The sequence below is a fragment of the Sinocyclocheilus grahami genome, unplaced genomic scaffold (genome assembly GCF_001515645.1).
Source record: "Sinocyclocheilus grahami isolate Dianchi unplaced genomic scaffold, SAMN03320097.WGS_v1.1 scaffold207.1, whole genome shotgun sequence".
Lineage (NCBI taxonomy): Eukaryota > Metazoa > Chordata > Actinopteri > Cypriniformes > Cyprinidae > Sinocyclocheilus > Sinocyclocheilus grahami.
Window position 1 is genome coordinate 1,920,932 of NW_015505386.1, and position 15,798 is coordinate 1,936,729.

The following is a 15,798-nucleotide window of genomic DNA, read 5'->3' on the forward strand; positions in this document are numbered from 1 at the left end:
CATGAATGAATGATATTTTTGCAATTTTACACATAATAATCCACGATGATCACATTACACAAAACTGAAATTGCACGTCAAAATAACACAGTCAATATTTTTTAAGACCCCCCCCAAAATTTCACAAATCACGTTTTCAGGGGAGCCGAGCATATGCATGCATACATACATACATACATGCATGCATATATACATACATACATACATACATGCATGCATATATACATACATACATACATACATGCATGCATATATACATACATACATGCATGCATATATACATACATACATACATGCATGCATATATACATACATACATACATGCATGCATATATACATACATACATACATGCATGCATGCATACATACATACATACATGCATGCATGCATACATACATACATACATGCATGCATGCATACATACACATACATACATGCATGTATATACACATACATACATACATGCATGTATATACATATACACATACAAACATATACATACTTACACACACACACTACAAACAATCGCATGCGTTGCAGGTTTATTGTGTACTTTGGTCAACATATATCAATACAAAATACCCCCACATCTATCCTCTAAATATAGAGCATATCAGGGACATATCTGTGCTACACTACACCCTTCTTCATCTGGAGTGACGTCGGCCAAGAGGGTCAGCTGATCCACACTGACGTGACGAAGAAAAGTCAAAGAAAGGAACGGGATTTCCGGAGTCCGCGCAGCCAATGAGTGCATTCCACATGCGGAGAGCGAGCGCAGTACATGCAGATCAGGAGAGCGGCACAGCGGAGACACGCGATTGGTGCTGATGGTGCTAGAGCTGCGAACACCGGCAGTGTGCTGCGGTTCACGGGAATGAGACGAGGGATAGATCCGAAAGACTAGTTAAGGGCTTCGTTTGGTTACTCGGCACATCATAAGGACACTAGGACTCCAAGCAGGCATCGAAAAAACTTAAAGACCAAAAACAACCAGCGTGTGTCATTTTAGCTTGAATTAGTCCGGGTTTGTAACTTTTCTTCTCATTAAACGCCTGAACTAAAAAGTTAACATCGGCTTTTATCGTGTACCGTTTATCTGAGGTCACTAACGTTATTTTTGGTTCAAGTTTTTCGTGGGTCCGAAGGTCTTGGGAATCAGGACTGAAGGCTTTGAAGAAGCCCGTTTGTGGGGGGGTTGCGAGTCAGTCGTTCATAATCAGCGTGTCCGTCCGTCCACGATGGAGAACGCACATACGAAAACCGTGGAGGAAGTTTACAGCTTTTTCGGCGTGAACGAGAGCACGGGGCTCGGCCTGGAGCAAGTGAAGCGTCAGCGGGAGAAATGGGGACCGAACGGTGAGTGAGCGAACGTGGCTCGGCTAATGCTAACAGAGGAGACTAGTATCGGCAGTGCAAAGGAAAGCCAAGAGGTTTAGATGATTTCGCAATGTGTGTCTAGTGTAAAAGCATTGTTAGGCCCGTGAGAGAGCGGGCGCACGTGCGGCAAGGTTCATTTCATCAGCCGGCATGTGTCTGAAATGAAGGCGCGTGACGTCACTGCTGCTCGCCACCAGCGACTATTCTTATTTTACAGATTTGACCAGAAATTAGTGTTGTATATATAAACAACCTGCTTTGTTACGTATTTAATTTTTTCACACTGAAGTTAAAATCGCAATTGTCTTTTGCTGTGAAGCCTGAATGATGCAGATTATTTTACGGTAATCTAATGTTACGAATATCTCTCCCCCCATGCTGTGAATCTTTGGCTGTCCCACAGAATTGCCTGCGGAAGAGGGTAATCTTTTGTCATGATTTTTTTTACGTCTTTTATGCATTCCACACCTTGGTCTTTATTATCATGTATTCACATGCTTTTGTCTTCAGGAAAATCACTGTGGGAGTTGGTGGTGGAGCAATTTGAGGATCTTTTAGTGAGGATTCTTCTCCTGGCAGCTTGCATATCTTTTGTAAGTACCTCAGTACAGTTAGAATACAGTACTTGTTTAGTTTTCCATATCATCATTTTCTCCAGTTTTATCTGGATTAGGTTAAATGAGGGTCGATTGGATTCAACTTTTGTTATTGTGCAGCGGACTAGTACATTAGTGTGTAACCAGAAGAGAAATTAAACTAAACTTTTCTGGGGAAAAAATGGTTGTTAGTTTATATGGGGGGGAAATAAGCCAAATCATCAAGCTTTGGCTGTCACCAAGCAACGTGAAAACTAAAAAACGATCTGGAACAGCATATGTTAGTGGAATGGAGTTACAGAGAATTCAGGGAGAGCCCTGTGTTCTGTAATTACTCAGCTCCAGTTCCATTCTGGGTTTTCCACTGGTTCTAAAAATGACATTCTAAAACAGACCAAAACTGTTATATAAATGTAATATAGCATATAAATAATGGTGAGGTGCATATCTTAACCAAACAGAACTTTATGAATCACGTTTGGTTCGTTAAGAATTTTAGCTTATTTTTTTATCACTACGTGACATGTTAAAAACTGCGACACAATGGGTAATGATACGTACCATGCTGAAAGGTATCTGAGTGCTTCATAAATGCACTGCGTGATATTTTGGTCATGCTACAAAATGCTGTCATCAGGCTACAAGGTGATGATGTACAGCGGTTCACTCAGTGGTTCATTTATGCTGTCTGGAGTCTTTAACACTTGTCTGTTCTGGATAATGTTTCACGCTGGAATGGGAAGCATGGTGCAAGTCTAAGAGAGCTTAGAGTGCTCTCGCTGAGAACATGGTGTAAAATACTCTGGCCTGGAGGTTAGGTTACTGTGTTAAACCAACTGTCATCGACTTCCTGTGTTTGGACCTGTGGGTGTGCTGAAAAATCACTGTTTGTGGCATCAACATTGAAGATTATTATTATTACAGCATGCTTGTTTACATGACAAATATATGAAAAGACGGGGGAAACGACGTTTCTTAAATCCATTTGCTTTTGTTACTGACTGCTTGTTCCTCATCTTCACATCTGGTGTCCAGTGTTGTGACACTGCACAAGTGTTACTGGCAACAGGAAAGTTGTTCCCTCAGAATCGGTCCTGTGTATTGTTTGAGATCTCTCTTAAACCCCAATGGCACCTAGCCACATACAGGTCTAAACAAGGTCCAAACGTGTTATGCTTGCTCTGACTAACCTATCATAGAGATGCAATAACTTGCTGTTACACTCACCTTTGTTATTCCCACAAGGCAAGGTTGTTATTAAATCAGCACAGTGTATCCCATCAGGACTAAGCACAGTAACTGAAATTTACAACCACAGCTATTTCCACAAGAACCTTTTATAATTGAAGTCAGTTGAATGATTTTGAGTGGCATCTCATTTAATGGACTGCATTTTGGAAAAGCCGTTATGCTTTGTATTCAGAAGTCATAAGTTTTACCAGAAATAGCATTTAAAGGGTTAGTTCACCCAAAAATGAAAATTAGCCCATAAATTACTCACCCTCAAGTCATCCTAGGTCAGGGGTAGGCAAGTTCGGTCCTAGAGAGCCGCAGTCCTGCAGAGTTCCGCTCCAACCCTAATCAGACACACCTGAACAAGCTAATCAATGTCTTCAGGATTACTAAGGCTATAGGCAGGTGAGGTTTTTTTTTTTCAGGGTTAGAGCTGAACTCTGCAGGACTGCGGCTCTCTAGGACTGAACTTGCCTACCCCTGACCTAGGTGGATATGACTTTCTTCTTTCAGACGAATCCAGTCGGAGTTATATAAAAAATTGGCTTTGATCTTTCAAGCTGTTTAATGCCACTCAGCGGGTGTTGCATGCATCAGTCCAAAAGAAGTTACATAAAAAGCACCCATCCATTAAAAAAAAGTGTCTCGCACCACTCCGGGGGGTGAACAAAGGCCTCCTGTAGCGAATCAATGCGTTTTTGTAAGAAAAATATCCATATTCAAAACGTAATAATCACTTTAATGTAGCTTGTGCCAACAGTTGTACACAGAAGCAGTTCTAGGCGGATGACGTTTGAGTTCAGCGTTGCACATGCGCCGGTGAGTCTTGTGAAAACCAATGTTTGTTAACAGTAGCAAAGGCAGCCAAGTTTCCTTACTTTAGCAAAGGAAAACCAGTCTCCTCTTGGCTTATATCGAAATCCTCTGACATTCTTCTTTACAAATCCTCGTCTTGTACTTCTAATTCGTGACCGTTGTTTTGTTTTGATCTCTCCGCTGCGCTTCCGCGTTCGTCACTTCTGAGCGGCGCATGCGCAACGCTGAACTCATTCGTCATCCGCCTGGAACTGCTTCCGTGTATAACAGTGAGCGCAAGCTAGATTAAAGTGATTATTACGTTTTGAATATGGATATTTTTCTTACAAAAATGCATCGATTCGCTACAGGATGCCTTTGTTCACCCCCCGGAGCCGTGTGAGACATTTTTATGGATGGGGTTTATTTAACTTCTTTTGGACTGATGCATGCAACACCCGCTGAGTGGCATTAAACAGCTTGAAAGTCCAAAGACTATTTTTAATATAACTCCGACTGGATTTGTCTGAGAGAAGAAAGTCATATACACCTAGGATGACTTGAGGGTGAGTAATGTATGGGCTAATTTTCATTTTTGGGTGAACTAACCCTTTAACTTATGTATTTTGGTATGAGTTTGATAATGCTGCTGTTAAAAGTATCACATCTGTAGTATGACTTATAGTTGTTCAACAAAGACAAAACATATTGCCACAACTCGGTAAATTGATGAATTCTATTTGAAACCATTACAACAAATGTGTTATTCAACAAAGTATTTTAATTGTGTTTTAAAAATATGTATACACTGTTGAAAATTTTTGGGGTTGGTAAGATTTTTTTTTTAGTTTTTGAAAGAAGTCTTGCTCTGATCAAAAATACAGCAAAGACTGTAATATCAAATATTATTACAATGTAAAATAACTGTTTTCTATTTTAATGTATTTAAAATTTAACTTATTCCTGTAATGACAAAGTTGAATTTTCTGCAGCCTTTACTGCTCTCTTCAGTGTCACATGATGATGCTAAAAATGGTTGTGAGCTTAATATTTTTGTGGACACCGTATTTAGTTGAAATAGAAATATTTTGTAACCTTAGAAATGCCTTTGTCACATCTGATCAATTAAATGCATCCTTACTTGAAAAAGTTAAATTTTTAAAAATAATAAAAACAACCTATCCCAAACTTTTAATAGTAGTACATGTATATTTTATTCATCTGTTATACAGTGTATTATGCAAATGTCTGTATAATGCTTTTTAGGTCCATGCTGTTCGTTGAGCTAAATTGGGGTAGACGATGTTACCAGATGCATGTCTATGATTAGACTAATTGATAAAGAACAGTTTCTCTGTGTGAACTAGCTTAGGGACTCAATGTATCATCGAAATGATGACCAAGAGCTGCAAAGGAAACCTCTCATACAAGGTCAGGGATTTAATCGAACAGAACTCAAGTTTGTCCTTGAGTACCCTCTGAAAGATAAAACGGGACATTATAGAAACAATATTCCAGAGACTGCATAAGGAATACTAAACTTTTTGCCTCACTAGAATATGTGGGTTGGTGTTAAGACTCACTTTTTATGCACTGACTGCACATTGCTTCTGTTTGTGTATTGGTGTTTGCAAAGACGGACACCATTGTTCATACATGAGTATTAGATATTGTCATTACATTCTCGGTTGACCAGTGAGACCTCTTGTGTGGCCCAGGTATACCCTTAAGAGTCTAGACTGATGAAAGCTGTTCTATTTTAATTTGGATCATATTACATAAAGTGCTTCAGCATTTACTGGGCCTTGTCTGGACCGTGTCAGCATGCCTGTAAATTCACATAGCTGGCTCGTTAAGTACTTTGTCTCCGTTATACTGCCTACAAGTGGCATGCATGAAATATAGTCGTGCTTGTGAAGTTACTGACGACAGTCTGTTTTGACACATGGCATAAAGCCACAACTCCTGCCAAGCCTCATGATATAGAGAGACATGCTTGAGGTCCAAAAAAGTGTAAAAACATGATGCACTAAACTGTTTATAAGGTGTCTTCCCTGGAAGACTCCTTGGTGTTTTTCAGTCATTTGGTAATGTGTGGGTATTTGGCGAACTTCCTCAAAGGAATAAAGGAAATATAAATGGGAGTGAAATCCTGATTTAAATGTTTCTTTTTTTTTTTTTTTTTTAATAGGTACTGGCCTGGTTTGAAGAGGGAGAGGAGACCATTACAGCATTTGTGGAACCTTTTGTTATATTACTAATTCTTATAGCCAACGCCATTGTAGGTGTCTGGCAGGTAAGTTTGGACCACATTTTCTTGAGTTTTGCCTTATTTTATACTTTTTCTGAGCAAAATGATTACTAAGTGCTAATACAGTAATAGCTGTAAGGTTACTGGTTTGCACAGGTCAAAGGAGTGTTTTGATTTTGACATATATTTTAATTTTGTGCAGATAGTCTCACTTAAACTGCTTCCAGACTGCTAAAGACAAATTGGACAAGTAATGTCCCATATAATCGCTAAATCCTGGTTTTTGCATATTGACGTGCTCTGCCATATGTTTATGAACAATATTTGATTACTTTGTTGTATGAGAGATGAAGTTTGGGGTCAGTAAGTTTAAATGATCAAAAGTGTTAAATGATAAAAAGTGACAGTAAAGGCATTTATAATGTCACAAAATATTATATTCTAAGATTCAATTTCAAATAAATACAGTTTTTTAAAACTATATTCATCAGAGTACTGAAAAAAAGTTTCCAACTTTTGTCACTGACAATAAGAATGTTTCTTGAGCACCATATATTCAGCTTTGCCATCATAAAAAATAATTTCATTATAAATATTAAAATGGAAAACTGAATATTACTGTATTTTTGATTAAATAAATGCAACTTTGGTACAAGGATAATTGGATAGCATTTGTTGTTATAGTCCATATAATGGAATTTAAAGCTTTACTGTCCTCCAGACCACAGATTTTCCACGGATAGAGCTCACGTGTCTGGGCTTTCAAGTTTGTTTTAGACACTATTATATTGTGAATGTAGATTTTCTTGTACAGTGTAGTTAGCCTTGTTATGAAAATGAAAACATGTGGCAATTTTTTCCCTGCCCTTTTCTAAAGATAGCCCTGCTGTCCCAGTGGAATTCAGCATAGAGCCAAGACCCTATTTTCTCCAGCACCTCTCAGCGGCACTGAAACTCATGTCCCAGATTTCTCGCTATAATTTTATTTTAGTCACCATTCATTACCCAGACTGCCCTGAGTATCCTCAGCCTTGTCCCCTCCTAGTAGTTTTCTACTTTTTCCAAATGGTTTTCTCAAAGGGCACAGCAGCAACACAGTGTTAAATGCCTTGGGCTGGAGTTTTACAGATAATATTAGTGTATATAAATGTAAGGAACTCTTTAAAGAGTCCAAAAAAGAGGCTTTAGAGACTTACAGTATAGTCCATGTCTGGTAGCTTTGAGGTCGTCTATATACGATAGTGTATTCTTATCTTTTAACAGAAACATGTAGTTTAATCATTAATTTAGTGCACTAAGTTCTTTTTTATGAAAATGTACCAATTTTTTTTTCCTCAATACACTACTGCTGAAAAGTTTGGGGTTAGTAATATTTTTTTTTTTAGAATTTTTAATTTTCTTTTTAAAGAAAATAATACTTTTATTCAGCAAGGGTGCATTAAATTAATTTGTGTTTACAAAATATTTTTTCAAATAAGTGTTGTTTTGAACTTTCTGAGTTTTCACAAAAATATTAAGCAGCAAAACTGTTTTCAACATTAATAATAATAAATGTTTCAACACTGATTTATGTTTCTTGGGACACCATTCTGAAGGGTCATGTGACAATGAAGACTGTTGTAATGGCTGCTAAAAAAATTAGCTTTGCTATCACAGGAATAAATTACGTTTTTAAATAACTGCAAAACAGTTATTTTAAATTCATATAATATTTTGCAGTATTATCGTTTTCTGTTCAATGGTAGGTTTTAAACAAAAGGGACAATTTGTCCAATGTTTCCTGCTCTAGCTTTTAGTAGGAAATGTTCACAAGCAAATTAAAACTAGACTCATCATTTTAGCTGTTTCCTGAGTTGTTATTCGTCCAGTTTTGCCTCACAGGTGGCCTACAAGTGTTCCCCTTACAGTTCTTTGGTGCATTGCTTCCCTAATGGCAGGTGTGATGTGAGATGCAAGAGGATTTATTATATATATATATTTTTTAATTAAATTAATACTTTTACTCAACAAGGATGCATTAAATGGTTCAGTAGTGACAGGAAAATGTTAAAAGGTTTATATTTTAAAGGGATAGTTTCACCCAAAAATGAAAATTGTCATTTATTACTCATCCTCATGTCTTTCCAAACCCGTAAGACCTTTGTTCATCTTCGGAACACAAATTAAGATATTTTTTATAAAATCCGAGAGCTCGCTGACCCTCCCATAGACCGCAAGGTTACTACCACGATCAAGGTCCAGAAGCGTAGTATGGACATCATTAAAATAGTCCATATGACATCAGGGGTTCAACCATAATTGTACGCCGTTGTGGAGAGTATCATGACGCATGCGCTTACTTCCGCTTCATGTAAACAACACATGCGCATGGTGCTGCTGCTTACATTAACACGTACATGCGTCGTTTACATGAATCGGAAGCGAGCGCATCCGTCATGATACTCTCTCTACAATGGTGGCACATCGCTACAGGTGGGATGAGGAGAATAATTGTTGAATAAAGTCGTTATTTTTGTTTTCTTTGCACACAAATTATTCTCGTAGTTTCGTAAAATTCACAGGGACTATTTTAACGATGTCCTTGCTACGTTTCTGGACCTTGATCGTGGTAGTAACCTTGCGGTCTATGAGAGGATCGGAGAGCTCTCGGATTATATAAAAAGTATCTTCTTTTGTGTTCCGAAGATGAACAAAGATCTTATGGGTTTGGAACGACATGAGGGTAATTAGTAATAAATGATAGAATTTTTATTTTTGGGTGAACTAACCCTTTAAATAAATGCTGTTGTTTTCTAAGAATTGTGGGGGAAAATCCTACTAACCCCTCACTTTTTGAACGATACAGTACATTGTGTCTGTTTATTTTTGTCAATTATTTTTAGCACTGTAAACAAAATATTCTTCTTTAGTAATTTATTTCCTTGCCACATGGACTTAGAGTACTTATTATATGAATGAAATGCATTTCATGAATTATTTCACTGATTTTAATGTCTTTTGGCAATCGCTTTAATCTAAATCTAAATTTTGGCAGAGCATATTCTGTTGGAAAGACTCCATGCTTGAAAGGAGTGTGTTTTTGAGGCAGTGCGCTCTGCTTCTTCATTGATGTCTGAATCAAAAGTGTTCTTACAGCGTTAGATTGGCCTTCCTTTCAGTTCTGTTCATTTTAACTGTGAAATGAGAATCGCGAGGCCTCATGGGCCAAATCTTGTGACTCTATCTGCCTTTCAACCCTCTCTGCTTTATTTCTCATCATTAACATGATGCACAGGAGTAATTTCTGTATACTTTTTAGCTATCTGAATATTATCACTGATGCTCATCACTGTGGTTAGAATGATTTTAGTGTGATATACCTTACTGCAGGGTGCCTGACTAGAAACTCAGTAATGTCAGTAATTTTTGTAAAAAAGTTGCTTATTAGTCTTCTATTGAAAAGTGATACTGATTGGCCTTTTGTGGCGTGTGTATTTATAGCTTATTGCCTTAAATGTCTTGGTGACCACAACCCTTCCCCCCCTTATTTGTTTGGGGCTGGACCTTGAAACTGTTTTTTCGCCCTTAGGCACGCTAGTTTTGTTTGTTTGACATAAGACTTTGTGTTCCCATCATGCAAGAGAAACCACAGGAAGTCCACTGCCAAATTCTCTGCCAAGCAGGCTACCACTATTAGTAATTGTGTCGCTAGGGATTAATCGTGCTGAAAGCATAAGGTTGCCTTAAATGCTAGGGGTGTGAACCTACACTGGTCTCACAGTTCGATTACGATCAGGGCCGTCCTTGGCTGCGTTGTTGACGCGTTAAAATTCACGTGTTTTTGACCCTTTTGGCCTTCCATAGGTGAGACACGAGTGTGAGTAATTAAAAATTCTACTTGATGTCATCCAGTGATAATTCTGCGCAGCGGAGCTTCAAGCCGAGCGCACCTAATGTATGCTACCGCGACAAATGATGTCAGAAAAGCATCAGTACGTTATAATCTGTTATGGTCTATTACTGAACCTATACCGAATCGTTAAAAACTATTAATTTCGACACCCATATTAAATGCAATGTTTTAAGAATAAGCACTAGAGGTCAGCGCCTCAGTCATCCAAGACTCAATTTCTTATAGTGAGGTGAGCCGATATAGCGCTGGATTGTTTTACCATTTCTAGGATGCCACTGAATTGAGCTTTGCAGATTTGTATTTTGAACATATTCTACTATATGAAACAGTTTGGCTAATTTTGTTTAGGCTATTATTAATAAAATTAGAGTCTTTGTTCTCATCTCCATTTATCACACATTTGGCATATTTGATTCCTTTCAAGATTTGTCTTAATGAGCATAGAAATTATGGAAGAAAGTGTGCAGATTTTGTATAGCCTATTTATGTCTAGAATAATCATTTTTTTTAATTTCTTTTTAAGAATTGTTATTGACCATGGTTTTTTAAACTCTATAATGTGAAAGTGTGAGGAACCCTATCTGTGTGAGAAAATTAATTAATAAATAAAATATATTTTAATTAAAATATTTTCTTTTTCTTTTGTTCATTTAATCTGTGACATGATCCTTCAGAAATCATTCAAATATTCTGATTTGATGCTCAAGAAACGTTTCTTATTATCTATGTTGTAAATAGTTGAGCTGCTTATTTTTTTGTGGAAACCGTGATACATTTTTTCAGGATTCTTTGATTCAAAAGAACAGCAATTATTTGAAATGGACATAAGTTACAAAAGATTTCCGTCACTTTTGCTCATTTTAATGTGTCTTTGCTGAAGAAAAATAATATATTACATTTTTATTATTTATTATATATTTTTTTCTCTGAATGTTTCTGTGGACCCCCTTGCAGCCCCTTTACCCTAGTTTGAAAACCCCTGTTATAAACAAGTTTTTATGCTTTCTTATGCCTACTAGTATGTCCCAGAAATATGAAAAGGTCTAATTTCCATTCATGTTATGCTTGCAGGAGAGAAATGCAGAAAATGCCATTGAGGCCCTCAAGGAGTATGAGCCCGAGATGGGCAAGGTCTATCGCCAGGACAGGAAGACTGTACAGAGGATCAAAGCCAGGGACATCGTACCCGGGGACATTGTGGAAGTTGCCGGTAAGAATTTCAACTAAGTGACTATTTTCAATGTTAAATTCAGCTTTGGTGAAGTCTTAGCAGCAGCGGGAACTAATCAGCAACAGGTGTAAAGCAGCCAGTGCTATCATACATATGGTACGGCTGCTGTGTGAACAGGTTGGTTTCCCAGTGGTTTAGGCTTACAGTGACACTCTCTCTGAACCTTTGTGTGTGATCACACGGTTGCCTCTGGAGAGGCCGTGTTTCATGAGTTTTGCAGTAAAGACTTCCTAGAGAGTACCAATTAGAGCTCTGCTTGTACTTAAAGAAAACACACTGAATTAACAAATTGCTTGTCAAGATAATTTTCAACTAATTGCCACAAATTAATCTATCTGAAATTAATGGATGGCGTCACTTTGTATTGCTTGAGAAATGAGAGCTAATGTTGCGTTTTTGTGTGTTTCCTTTTCTTTTTTTCCTATGTGACTTATGTGGTATTTGAGTTTCACGATTTTCTGTGTTACCAACATATTTCCTATTAAAACAGGAAGTTGAGGAGGTACATATTAGACTTAGATATAAGTCTCTTATTCTCTCTGTATTAAGTCTGTATTAATTTGATGCAAAATACAGTAAAACTAATATTTTTAAATGTAATAACTTAAAATCTGTTTTATATTTTAAAATGCATTTTATTCATGTGATGGTAAAGCTGAAATTTCAGCAGTCTTCAGTGTCTCACAAAATAATTTTAATATGCTGATTTGCTGCTTAAGAAGCAGTTCTTATTAATAATGTTAAACCATGATACATTTCAGGATTCGTTGAATAGAAGGTTTAAAAGAACAGCATTAATTTGATTTATTTGAAATAATTTGTAACTTGGTAAATGTCGACACTTTTGATCAATTTAAAGCATCCTTGCTGAATAAAAGTATTAATTTCTTTAAAAAAAGTCTTACTTAAAAAATCTTAATTTTTAAAGTTATATTTTTTGAAAATACTTAAAAAAATAAAAATAAATAAAAAATTTGACAATTATTTATTTGGAAAAGGAAATCTAATATAAGGCTATTTGCCACTATTTCTAGTCAAATGTAGGAGGGGTTTATGATTAAGGGGGAGGGGACAATCTCAGTTTTAGAGTTTTTTATTTTTATTATTATTAGGCAATAGTTTGTATAATGCAAGATGAGTCATCAATATTTTTTTATCTATTTTCCTGGAAGAGGACGACTGTAAAAGTCATGTACTTTGTAATTTGGTTAACTTTTAGAGAACGTCCACGTGAATTCATCTGAATAGGGATTATCAGGAGTGCCCCTTGCTCTCTATATTGTCACGTACGGCCACGTCTCTTTGCTCACTGGAAAAGATCACTAGGTCCTTCCTTATTGCTTCACTCAGTGTTTCACACATTGGACGGCTGTTAAGACTCTTTCAGCTAGTGTGCAAGTAGCAGTTCACCGTGACTAAGCTAACCAAAACACTTCATCATAAGTGCCCTTAAAGGAACACTCCATCTGATTAAACCGTTAGCATCTCGATCAAAAATGACCAGAGAGTTTCTATATTTTTCCTATTTTAAAACTTGACTCTGAAAACTTGTGCCTCTAACTGTCTAATCAGATTCAATGATCTATGCTAAGCTACAGCTAAAATTGCTACCGCCAGACCTGGAGATCGGCTGAATGGATTCGAAAACAGTAAAACTCAACTGTTTAACTCTAGGGGAGTTGTAAAATTAGCCTATTTTCAAAAATAGTGGAGTGTTCCTTTAAGAGATTTTCATTGTTGTTTCAGGGTCGGCACACTCTGTTTACACTGTGCGCATGTGTAAGCTTCATATTACCGCGTGTGTCTGTACTGGGCTTGATGAGGTGTGTGCTCAAAAGCTTCAGGTGGAGTTAAATAGCTGCTTAGTCATGATGAGGTGAAACGGGTAGTGCTACATGGTACAGCAGAGCCCCCATCAGCAGGATGGGGATTGGAGGAGCGAATGTTCTCGCGGCTCTGACTAATACCCTGCTGTAATGCAACCAGGTGAGTGCACCCATTACATAACCTGTGAGGGGTGCCTAAACGGATGGGTCATGCAAAATTAAACACTCCACAGTACTTCTGTGTGGGTGGCGGAGTTGCTAAGGATACATCTAAGGGATGATATTATGGGATATGAATAAGATACTTTTGCAGAAGCTGGGCTCCAGATGACAAAAAATAAATAAATAAATTAGGCTGCTCAAAAAAACAACTGTAGGAGGCAAATTACTTGGGTTTTGTCACCCAAAGAAAGTTTCCCTTACTGTTGATTCAACCTTACAACGGGACCTCATATTATTAAATATATATATATATATATATATATATATATATATATATATATATATATATATATATATATATATATTTCAAATAAATGCTGTCTTTTCACTTTCTCAAAAAAAAATATCATGGTTTCATATATATATATATATATATATTGGTCAAATAACCAATATAACAAAAAACAATCATGAATGTTTATCTTTATTTTTCCTTTAAGTTAACGGTTTAATCTATTTAAGTATGTATTATAGTAACAGTTCCTGGTTGATTTTGTATTGGACAACTAAGAAATAACCGTTGCAATTTGGAGTAAAAGCTCCGAGTGATTCATTGAGCAATTCTAATTCAAACTGCTAATTCACAAGCAAATTTAAAGGGGTCATATGACGTTGCTAAAAAGAACATTGTTGTGTATTTGGTGTAATGCAGTGTGTTTATGCAGTTTAAGGTAAAAAAAACACACATTATTTTCCACATAATGTACATTATTGTTGCTCCTCTATGCCCCGCCTTTCTGAATTGCATAAATTTTTACAAAGCTCATTGTTCTGAAAAGCGAGGTGTACGCTGATTGGCCAGTCCAGTGTGTTGTGATTGGCTGAATACCTCAAGCGTGTGACAGAAATGTTACGCCCCTTAACACACTGTGATGCCGTCTCCCGGCACGGTGAGACAAAAACATTAAAACCCATTACAAATGAGGCATTTGTTGCATCCAGTGGGGACATAATTACTGATTATAATGACTTGTACTGTGTTTTTACGAGTTGCGTTGCATATCGCGCAGCGTAAACATAAAACCATGTCTGCATTTGTGATCGGAGAAACGACAAACAACAAGTGCTACTCGCGTTTGAATCATCAGTGGCAAATTCTTTAAATATAAAAAATGTACTTGCAGGCTGAGAGTCAGAAGCCCATACTGTCCTTGCAAAGTTGGAACTACCCCACTTTATAGAACAGCCTTTGAGCACAGACCCATTGTATGCTACTCTGCAGGTTCAGGAAACAGTCTTCCATAAAATGCGTCACACAGCGTCACACACGGCAGGCTTGAGTGACCGGAGGCCAGCGGCCTTGAGAATGGCGCGGCCGGAGGATTCGACGAAGGGCTTGCGGCAACCACGTGTGACGACCCTGGGCTGGACTCCGCTTTGTCCACGGTGAAAGCCGATTCAGCGATCCACAATGCGAAGTTGATGTATTTCCTCAATAGGGATGTAACGATTCACTCCACTCACAATTTTGATTTCACGATTCGATTCACAATTTTTTTTTTTTTACAAAATGAGATTTAAAGGGGTCATATGATGCTTTTTTTAAAGATCATTATTTTGTGTATTTGATGTAACAGAATATGTTGACATGCTTTAATGTTCAAAAAACATGTTTTTCAAATACTGTACATTATTGTAGGTCCTCTATGCCCCGCCTCTCTCAAACGCTTCGTTTTCTACAAAGTCCCTCCTTCCGACAAGCGCAGTGCTCTGATTGGCCAGCTGACCCAGTGCATTGTGATTGGGCAAACACCGCAAGCACTCGTCGGAAATGTAACACCCCTTACCATAATCGCGAGCTTCAGCTTTCAACATAAATGTAAAGACAGAACCCGAAAGGGGAACAGAGTCGCGTGACAGACACAGTGATGAAGCTGGTATGTGTTTGCAGTACACAAGCCACGGTTAGGACAGCTGATTCCACTGTGATCTCTCTCGCTCTCTCTCTGTCACACGCGCACGCACGCACGCACGCATGCGCGCACACACACACACACACACACGATGCGCAAAACTCCGCCTCTCTCGCACTCTCTCGCGCTCTCTCTCTCTCTCGTGCGCTCTCTCGCACTCTCTCTCGCTCTCTCTCTCTCGCTCGCGTACACACACACACACATGATGCGCAAAACTCCGCATTTGAACAGTCAATAGCAAATACTTAAACTAATAACAAAACAGTAGCTGATTCAGAAGCGCCAGATTGTCATAGCAAAGTCAGAATTACCTCCTCTCCTAGGTTCACGAAAAGGTCGTCCATAAAATGCATTGCTGTTCTGTTGTAAGTAATCTTAAAGATTCCTAAATGCATCTACTTTCGGAAGGCCAAATAAAGTGCTTTTGCTTTCGCCTAGAAACACAGCGTCTCCCTGAC

General features: G+C 37.8%; 1 protein-coding gene across 1 annotated transcript in view; it reads left to right on the top strand.

Annotated features, from left to right (window-relative positions):
• Positions 1 to 744: 744 nt before the first annotated feature.
• LOC107595693 (ATPase sarcoplasmic/endoplasmic reticulum Ca2+ transporting 2b) overlaps positions 745 to 15,798 on the top strand; it is a 46,562-nt gene continuing 31,508 nt past the window's right edge. The window contains exons 1-5 of the mRNA XM_016286185.1: positions 745 to 1,360; positions 1,785 to 1,802; positions 1,892 to 1,974; positions 6,197 to 6,301; positions 11,220 to 11,358. Of these exons, the coding sequence (XP_016141671.1) occupies positions 1,243 to 1,360; positions 1,785 to 1,802; positions 1,892 to 1,974; positions 6,197 to 6,301; positions 11,220 to 11,358 (463 nt within the window). The 5' untranslated portion in view covers positions 745 to 1,242. The remainder of the gene's footprint in view (positions 1,361 to 1,784; positions 1,803 to 1,891; positions 1,975 to 6,196; positions 6,302 to 11,219; positions 11,359 to 15,798) is intronic.